This window comes from Chenopodium album, chromosome 15 (genome assembly GCF_948465745.1).
Source record: "Chenopodium album chromosome 15, dcCheAlbu1.1, whole genome shotgun sequence".
Lineage (NCBI taxonomy): Eukaryota > Viridiplantae > Streptophyta > Magnoliopsida > Caryophyllales > Amaranthaceae > Chenopodium > Chenopodium album.
Genome location: NC_137848.1, coordinates 40,576,762 through 40,586,215, shown reverse-complemented (window position 1 = coordinate 40,586,215; position 9,454 = coordinate 40,576,762). Strand labels below are relative to the sequence as shown.

At 32.7% G+C, this 9,454-nt stretch overlaps 1 protein-coding gene across 2 annotated transcripts; it reads left to right on the top strand.

The window, feature by feature from the left end:
* The first annotated feature begins 1,804 nt into the window (after nucleotides 1-1,804).
* Nucleotides 1,805-7,545, top strand: LOC145583148 (putative pectate lyase 1). 2 transcript variants are annotated; one of them, XM_081640309.1, is made up of 7 exons: nucleotides 1,805-2,148; nucleotides 2,619-2,672; nucleotides 3,827-3,898; nucleotides 5,448-6,090; nucleotides 6,176-6,279; nucleotides 6,384-6,522; nucleotides 6,661-7,545. In XM_081640309.1, exons 1-7 carry the CDS (start codon nucleotides 2,066-2,068, stop codon nucleotides 6,880-6,882), a joined length of 1,317 nt encoding a protein of 438 aa, XP_081496435.1. In that variant the 5' UTR covers nucleotides 1,805-2,065; the 3' UTR covers nucleotides 6,883-7,545. The 2 variants fall into 2 exon arrangements, with proteins under 2 accessions (XP_081496435.1, XP_081496436.1); XM_081640310.1 differs by lacking the exons at nucleotides 1,805-2,148; nucleotides 2,619-2,672 and adding an exon at nucleotides 3,576-3,728.
* Nucleotides 7,546-9,454: the final 1,909 nt, after the last annotated feature.

Genomic DNA, 9,454 nt, shown 5'->3' with positions numbered 1-9,454 from the left:
AAATTGATTAGAATATATTGTAAATAATGGATGTGGTGCATTTTGAACTAATTCCTTCGCTCCAAAAAAAATATTATGATACAAAAAATAAATTTATATGATAATTTATGAGAGTTATAATCTATTTTTTTTTTGAATAAAATAATAATTCAATTTGTACATATGAAATATTGGTACTTTATCGAAAATAAAACTCTAAATTAACAATTTTATCCTAAAATTCTATCCAGATTTGATTGAAAATAGAATTATAAACTAATTTTTTTATCCTACAAATTGAATTCTACCTAATTCTATCATACGTGGCGCGATATTTGGCGAAAAGTTAAAACACCAAGTGTCGCTGTCTCGTCGCCTGGCTAAAAGTTTAGCTTTATATATTAGTTATATGATTTGTAGGTTACCTAATTGTATATTACTTTATTAATAACTTACATGATAATGCCTCCGTCCCTTATTTACATACATATTTCTAATATTTATTACTCACATAACAAAAAGAAATAGGCATGTAAATAAGAGAAGGAGGGAGTAACTAACAATGAAAAAAAAGTTAGTTATTTTATCATTATCTATCCTGTTTGATATGCAATAATTTTGAAGGCAAGATATTAATTATACAAAACCAATCATGGTAGTTGAAATATTATTTTCTTTGATATTTCGTACTCCATTATTGACCTAGGTAATTTTGAAATATACTCGTATCATAATTAAGAATTTTATTGATGATTATTCTTCCAATCATATTAGAGTTTGTTTGTTTCATCGTATTTAACTTAATTTACGAGTATTTTATTTTAGAAAACAAGTTTAGATATAAATTAGTTTCAGAAAAAATAATTTCAAAAAATTCAATGAAAATGAATTAAGATAAAATTAAATAAGCTCAAACAATTTCAAATAAATTTAAATAATTCAAGATAAGTTTAGATAAAATAAAATAAATTAAGATAACATAGATTAAGATATAATAAATTTAGATAAAATCAAATATCTTAGAAAAAATCAAACCAAACCATACCAAATCATGAACTTTGTTATTTTTTAATTTTTTTTTTTTTTTTTTACTTATAAGTCTATAGTTGTATATATTTTATTGTGTATTAATAAAAGTACAAAAAAATGTGAAAAATACGCACTAAGATGAGTCTAATTAACAAGAACTCACTTGTTAATGTATTGTTCCTCTTATAAATTAGTATATAATATGGTCAATATGTGGTTAAATCTAAATATTAAACTAGACCAACAAAAAAAAAAACTTCAAATCAAATTAGACTAAAGCTTTATAAAATTAGATTCGTGTGACCTTTTTCAAGTGAAGAGAAAAAATTCTAATAAAATACTTTATGAATATATTCCGTAATACAATAAGTTGAATAAGAATGGAGGGAAGAATTAATAGTTTACATTACTTCTAGTGGGCCAAGCCCATTAAGATTATAAGATAAAAGACCCTAAAATGTGTTAAATATAAGTTTAAACCTATATTAAATCATTAACTTATAAAGTTAACAAACCTTTTCACTAAACCAATTTCGTACTATTACACACTAAACACTTAAAAACACGTATTTCATCCCTAGTAATAGTTAAATTAAAGCTTTAAAAGTGTAAATCCCAATTAACAAGTTTAAAATTAAAAATCAAGATAACTCAATTGGTCCCTAAAGTAAAGATAGTAGTACTAGTACTTGTAACTTTTTAGTTAAGGGTAAATAAATTCGAAAATGAAATGTAAAGAATGAAAATAGTACAACTCCCTACTTCACTGAACAACAGCAACAGCAGCCAGCAGGTGTGTGAGAGAGCGCAGCAACAACAACAGCAGTAGCAGCAACCGCAAGTGGGACCAACACCCCTTTATTTATTTATTTATTTTAATTCTCTCTCATATTCATTCATTCTATTTCACTCTATAAAAACACTCCTTTCATTACAACATTTCTTCGACTCTGTCTCCACCCTTCTCAACGGCTCACCCTTCTCTCTCTTCTCATTTTCTCTCTCCTAATTTTCAGCTGAGCAGAGTTTGAGCTGAACTATTTCAAGCTTTTCAACAATGGCGGTTTCTCTTTCTTCTCTCTCCTCTCTCCTTCTTCTCCTTTTCGTCACTCTCGTTGCCGCTTCTCGTACTGCTCCCAGGTAATAAAAATGTCGCTAATTTTTCAGTTTTTTCAACACAATTTCTCCTTTTTTCAACTCAAATGCAAGCTACATTTTACTTCAAACTTCTAAATTTCACCTCTAAATCACTTTTATATCTTTCACACAATTTTTCTTCCGCTCCATTTCACCTCAAAATTAGGTTTTATTCAATTTATTTTGAATTTCACCTGAATATACGTTTTTATTAGATTTTTTTGAAAATTTATATGGTGAAATGCGGAAAATGAGATTTAATTTTGAGAAATAATTTATTTTACAGGTTTTATTTGTTTTTATATTCTTCACATTTTTGTTTCTGCTTTCAATTTCACTTCAAAATTAGGAGTTATTTCATGTATATCTTAAATTTCACCTGAAAATATGTTTTTTTTTCAAGTTTTGGAAAATTTATACTTGGTGAATGCGAAAAATGAAGGTTTAATTTTGAGAAATAATTTATTTTACAGGCTTGGAGAAACAGAGAAGTTGCAGAGCTCGAAGAACAGAACAATGGCGGAAAAGTAAGTAACAACAATGGCGGAATGAAATTTTCAAAATTTTTAATTTTTAATTTTTAGTTAAACAACGTCAAATCAATCTGAACCGTTGATTCTCTGAAATCCTATGAAACAATAATAACCGTTGAGATATTTTTGTAACTTCCTCTTTCTTTTGATCCCACTCGTTTATTCTGTTGACGGTTACGCCTCGTTCTTAGGATTCCCATTGGACATGCTGCACTTTTTATTTTCTCTCTCCTACTTTCCATAATTGCCCCTTAATTAATTTATTAATCATATTTTTACTCTGTATTAAGATTATGTAATTATGGGTAGTATTGTCATTTAATTTGAGATGAATACCTGAATTTGTACTTCCCTGTTTTTCTGATTATCGAGCACAGTGGCGATCCTGCTGCGTACTTTGTATTTACCCTAGACCGTTAGTGGATAATTGTTTGTCTTCCCCAAATGACCATTTTACCCCTTTTGTTTATATTTTTGAAAAAAAAAAGAATGTGGAAGAGAAATCCCAATATGGATTGAATTTGGGTTATGTATATGGTGTTTACATTATTTTTTTTTTTTATTGGTACGATAAGAGTCACAAAAACAATGATGTACTCGGAGTTGATCCAAGGTCTCGGTTTTTTTTTTAAAAGTTTGGCCTTTGATAAAAACTAGATTGCGTAAGAAAAATAAAAAAAAAAAGGCCTCAAGTATTTGTTGTATTTGAGAAATTTTATTTTAGGTACGGCAAGTCATAAAGACAATAATGTACACGTGATTCATCCGTCTCGGTTGATTTTGGCTATATGGATGTTAATTTAATGAATGTCGAAGAATGATATCCTATAATATTGCATATTAAACCCATATTGGTCCCCTCTATAAACAAGAAAAAACCCAAATGGGTGTCACCATCTACATTCAATGGGTGGGTATAGGGTAGCTTCAAGCTTAGGCTGTTAGCCTGTTATTACATTAATGGTGAGAAAAACATGGAGCATTTCAGATTTTCTCACCATGCGTATGGTACTATGGTTAATTGTATTCTAGTAGAACGAATAAAAAATGGTACGGTATCACTTTATTTGTTTGTCCATATTTGGTATTTTTAATTTTTTTTTTTTTTTATGTGAATGAGGTTTTATTTTATCTTTGTTGTTTTTCAGGTTGGAGGAGATTGATACATTTAATGAACATGCAGTGGCTGACCCAGAAGAGGTTGTTTCTATGGTTCACATGTGAGTTTCTTTCTCTAATCTGGTTTCTTGTTAATGAGTCTTTGATAAGGCGAACTTACAATAATATCCATTTCTTGTTAATAACGAGTCTTAGGTAAGACGAGCTTACAATAACTTATGTGATTGGTTAAAATGTTATTCCTAAGGATTCGAGTTAGAAGTTCGTCTTGCACAAGATTTTGCCTCTTATAGAGTTTCATTCATTTTTGGTGATTGTTATGATGCAAACATTAATCGTACAAGATTGCTTTTCTGAGAGGCTAAATAATTGATGTTTGATATCATCACCCATTTTGCACCTACTCATTCGGCGGTGACATAAGTTTTGGTCACACCTAGTTATTTTTGTTTATGGCTTTCTCACTTTACTTGCCTTTTTTTTAACTTTTGAAGAGTAATAAATATGATCCTTATTGTGCTCTGCTTGTACTCGGGTTATGGTAATGTCACTTGATTTATGCACCAACAGACTGTACTGGTTTAAACTTTTAATGTCATCCCTTTATCACCCACATTGTATCTGCGGATTCTTTTATTCCACGTTTCATTCGATTGATTTTAGATGGATGATCTAGCTTTCTCAAAGATGCATCTTTCTTTTTATGACATTTAAGAAACTCTAAAAATTGGTTAGGATTAATTTTGAGTTTTTGACTGACTTAGATATTCTTTCACAGAGTTGAGTATTCGGGTTAAATTTTCCGTTGGCGTTACAAATTGATTCTGTTTGTGCAATGATGGGGTACAATGGTACTAATTAGTAGCTGTAAAGATGTTGGTTGATTTAATGATGAGCATATGCTATTTGTCTTGTCAATGAAAACATAATCACTAGATTAATAGCTGTTATTCTGGACTTTTTCATGAAATCTTGACACCTTGGTCTTTCATTAGATCTCTAACTTATTATTTGTCTTGTATGATGATGGAGCCTTTTCTTATTTGGGTCTAAATTGAATATGTTCAACTCACATTCTACTGACAGTACCTCTGTTCTGGACTGTATTCTGCAATGCATCTTAGTAACACAGCGAAGTAGGAATTGTGAAAATAAATGTAAAATTTGTCTACAACTGAATATTGAATAATTGTGTATTGTCGGTGTCTTGAGCTGAAAACTGTCATATTGAAGCTTTAGGCCCAAGAACAGTAGATATTTACTGCATTTGCCGTTTATTCATATACTCTACATAAAACAAGCCTAGTAAATTAGATTATTAGTACAAGGGAAGATGAGTATGTAAATTTTTTATAATTTACAAGGAAGGTTTTTTCCACTGATGTAATGCGTAAAAGATTATATAATGCAAGATCCAAATATCATGAAAAATTACATGTCCACAGGGGAAGAAGCCTGAACCTCTCTTGAATTCATCACTTGTATCATATGTCACCTGAATTTCCTAGTGACTTAAGGGTTAAACTTGACAATGATAATGATATTTATAAAGTACTTGAGTTGAGGTTGAGGATATATTTTATTTGTAGTCCTGAGGTGCAGCTACTTTTATTGCTACAAGTTGTACTTATATTATGTCGTATTCTGCAGGAGTATCCAGAACAGCACTCAGCGAAGGAATTTGGGTTATTTTTCATGTGGGACAGGAAACCCCGTTGATGATTGCTGGCGTTGTGACCGCAACTGGCACAAAAACCGTAAGCGCCTAGCTGACTGCGGTATTGGTTTTGGAAGAAATGCCATTGGTGGCAAGAATGGTCGCTTCTACGTTGTCACAGACCCTCGTGATGATGACCCTGTCAACCCCAGGCCTGGGACTCTGCGTCATGCAGTTATCCAGGAAGAGCCTCTTTGGATCATATTTAAGCGTGACATGGTGATTGAGTTGAAGGAGGAGCTTATCATGAACAGCTTTAAGACAATTGATGGTCGTGGAGCTAATGTTCACATTGCTAATAGAGCTTGTGTTACAATTCAGTATGTGACAAATATCATCATCCATGGCATTCACATACATGATTGCAAACCCACTGGTAATGCTATGGTGAGGAGTTCCACTACTCATTTTGGATGGAGAACAATGGCTGATGGAGATGGCATCTCAATCTTTGGCGCAAGTCATATTTGGATCGATCACAACTCCCTCTCACACTGTGCTGATGGACTTGTTGATGCCGTGATGGGTTCAACTGCTATCACCATTTCCAACAATCACTTTGCTCACCATAATGAGGTATTGTTTTTGCATATTTCTGTAATTTTTTGCTTTATACTGACTTGGCGGTGGGGAGGCTGACATTATATGCAATGCAATATAGGTGATGCTGTTGGGACACAGTGATTCTTATGTGAGAGACAAGGCGATGCAAGTTACAATTGCATTTAACCATTTTGGTGCAGGCCTTATGCAGAGAATGCCAAGGTATGCACAGCTATACATTATGTGTTCAATTCATGCTCTGACCGAGCTAGCTTTATGCTTAGTTCATGTCTTAGTAGTTATAGAATGCTTCCTTGAAAATGCAGGTGTCGCCATGGTTATTTCCATGTGGTAAACAATGACTACACCCACTGGGAAATGTATGCAATTGGTGGAAGTGCAGCCCCTACCATCAACAGCCAGGGCAACAGATATGCAGCCCCAACCAACCCTTTTGCAAAAGAGGTAAACACTTGCCCTGTAATAAATCCCCTTAAACATGTTCAATAAACATGATTTTAACATTATTAATGAATGATTGAGCTTCAGACATTGCATTAAATTTTGATACTGAGTATGGTGTGAATTATACTAAAATTTTAGGTGACAAAGAGGGTGGAGACAGCTGCAAACAAGTGGAAGGGTTGGAACTGGAGGTCTGAGGGAGATCTACTGCTGAACGGTGCATACTTCACCCCATCCGGAGCTGGAGCCTCAGCTAGTTACGCAAGAGCCTCAAGCTTGGGAGCTAAGTCATCTTCCATGGTCGGAACCATCACAGCAAGTGCAGGCCCTCTCTCCTGCCGCAGGGGCCGCCAATGCTAGCCCTTAGTTACAACTCTGTTCATAAGAAAGAGTCCAAGTTTCCCCTTTTTTTTATTTATTTTTTTTATTTATTGTCCATTTTTGGTTTTCCTTCCATAGATTTACCACCACATAGCAGCATTGATCATTAAGTCACCTTTACCTGATTGAACCACTTTTCTACAGCTCACCGGCAAGTGTACATTTTTTACACATTGTCTCTATATATGATTTGATTAAACCCTCACATATCCATTGTCGAATCAATCATATAATTGGATTGAAGAAGCCTTTTATATCCATTGTTGAATCAAATTTGTGTGGCTTTTTTATTTTCTCAACCTCGGCCTGCTTCATTTCAGAAGAAAGATTTCGCGATGACAGCAAGGTCAGAAGCGTTGTTCCTTTCTTCTTTTGGCTTTTGATTTACCCTTTCCTTTTTTGAATTCCCTCCAAAACAAATCAACCCTCTTCCAAAATTTATAACCACCTTTGCCTTTTTTTTTCTGAAGTGTCAGGTTTCTACAGTTCTTTGTTTTTGATTTATAGGAATTGGGAAATGGTTTGTAATCTTCTTTTTCTTTTCTCTTGTGAGTCCTAGTTACACAAGTATTAGTTTGATTTGAAAAAAAGTTACAATTGTCAAGAAACATTCAGAAATTGAATTGTGTGTTGCAGAATGCAGATCTTAGTCTATCAGAAACAACCTCCCCCACTCCCCTACCCCTGTGATTCTCCTGCATTGCATCTTCAGACCGAAATTTATTATTGCAAATCTAACTCCGCCAAAGTATGAATACTTGGAAGCTCTCATCTTTCGGATTATTCCGGAATATATTAAAGAGTCTTATCTCTCAAAGGCTGGTAGGAACCACACCATTAAAGAGAAAAAAAATCATTGAAGTCTTTAACAGAACAACAGTCTAATCAGAAGAGAAGAAATACATTAATGGGTTCAATTTCCCTGGCATGTTAGTCTTCCAAATTATTTCTGCTAAGTTGAGGAAAAATGGAATAAATACCATAGCATGTGAGGTAGGTCCAATATGCTGCATATTTGGATGTGATTAGTCAATGTGAGATGATTTTTAAGCCATCAAATTACAAGCTGAGGTTTCCCACTATAAGTTTGTGATTGTTGCAGTAAGATCTAGTATGAAATTTATGCCCCAACTTTGTGTCAAATTCGACAATTGGCCAAATGTTCGATTGAGTAACTTTGGACAAACTATTTTGGGTTGAATATAAATATCAAGTTTCTTTATTCTTTCTCCATGTCTAAACAATCCTGGATATATACTGTGTATGCACCACTGGTACTTCTCCATTCATTACAAAACCTTACATGTACGGTTGTAATAGCTTAAGTTGAATTATCGTGTCGGATCAACTTTTGTCCTCTCTACACTATCATTACACTAGTGTAAGAAGAAATGTCTATAGTAGCAATGAACACGAGTTTAGGACTCTATTATATAGCTAAGCCAAGTTGATTTGTGTATTTGATTAAATAAAGATTAAGATATTTTCGAATCTAACTCATTCAAGGCATATAGCGCTAAAATGACAGATATTATGCATAATTTATATTGTTCATGACATATTTTTAGAGACATCCGATCAAATTAGAACTATACATAATTTTTTTATATCTCCACTAATTTTTGTTTAGATCTATAGTGTACTTATGTAAAACTATAGTATGTGTTATTTTAGGGCTCCATTACAAACTCAAATTTGTTTGAGCTTAGCTCAGCAACTTCATTGAATATTGGCGGCAAATGAGAAAAGCGGCGAAAATAATGGGAAGGATCATTCATTTAAGTGGGCCCTACACTTTGCAATTACACATGTTATGGGGGCCCAATTTGTTCTAATCAGTCCTATTAATTGATGAAGTAAAGCTCACTCATTGGTTCATTGCCAAGAACTAATGACTAAAACATTAATGAGTATTGAGTAGAAATTTTTAATTTTTAATCTCCTTTCTTTGTGCAAAAGTGATATAAGATACTCTGCTTCACTTTTAATTTAGTTTAATAAGCTAGATAAAATTAAGGATTATTATTATAAAACACTAAGGACAAATATTTAACTTTCCCAAATAAGAGTAAAAAATTGCCTTTCCATATACTTGTATGTATATATGAGCATCGATTCACAGAAAAGATGAATCGTTTGCCCTAATTCGTAAGGTTAAGGATATTCCGATTTCAATTGATTTATATATTTGTAGCTTTTTGTAGATGGAATAAAGATTTAAATTACTCATGGTTTCTAATAATTATTCATTTTTAGACAGTTATTGTCTCACAAAAAAAGTTAAAATAGAAAAATTGTTTATCAACAAAGGGAGTTGATGTATGTCAATTTTAAAGTCTATGGTCAAAATGGCTCATAGTTACCAGTTACCATCCATTCAACAAAAAATTGAGAGGGTGTTTGTTTGTAGGGATTGTAGGTGGATAGGGATTACTAATCCCTTTTATCCTATTATCCCTTGTTTATTTATTGGGAATTGTTGTATTCCATATGAAAGAGATAGGGATAAAAAAATAGAGTTATCCCTCTATTTTAATAACAAGGGAGGCAG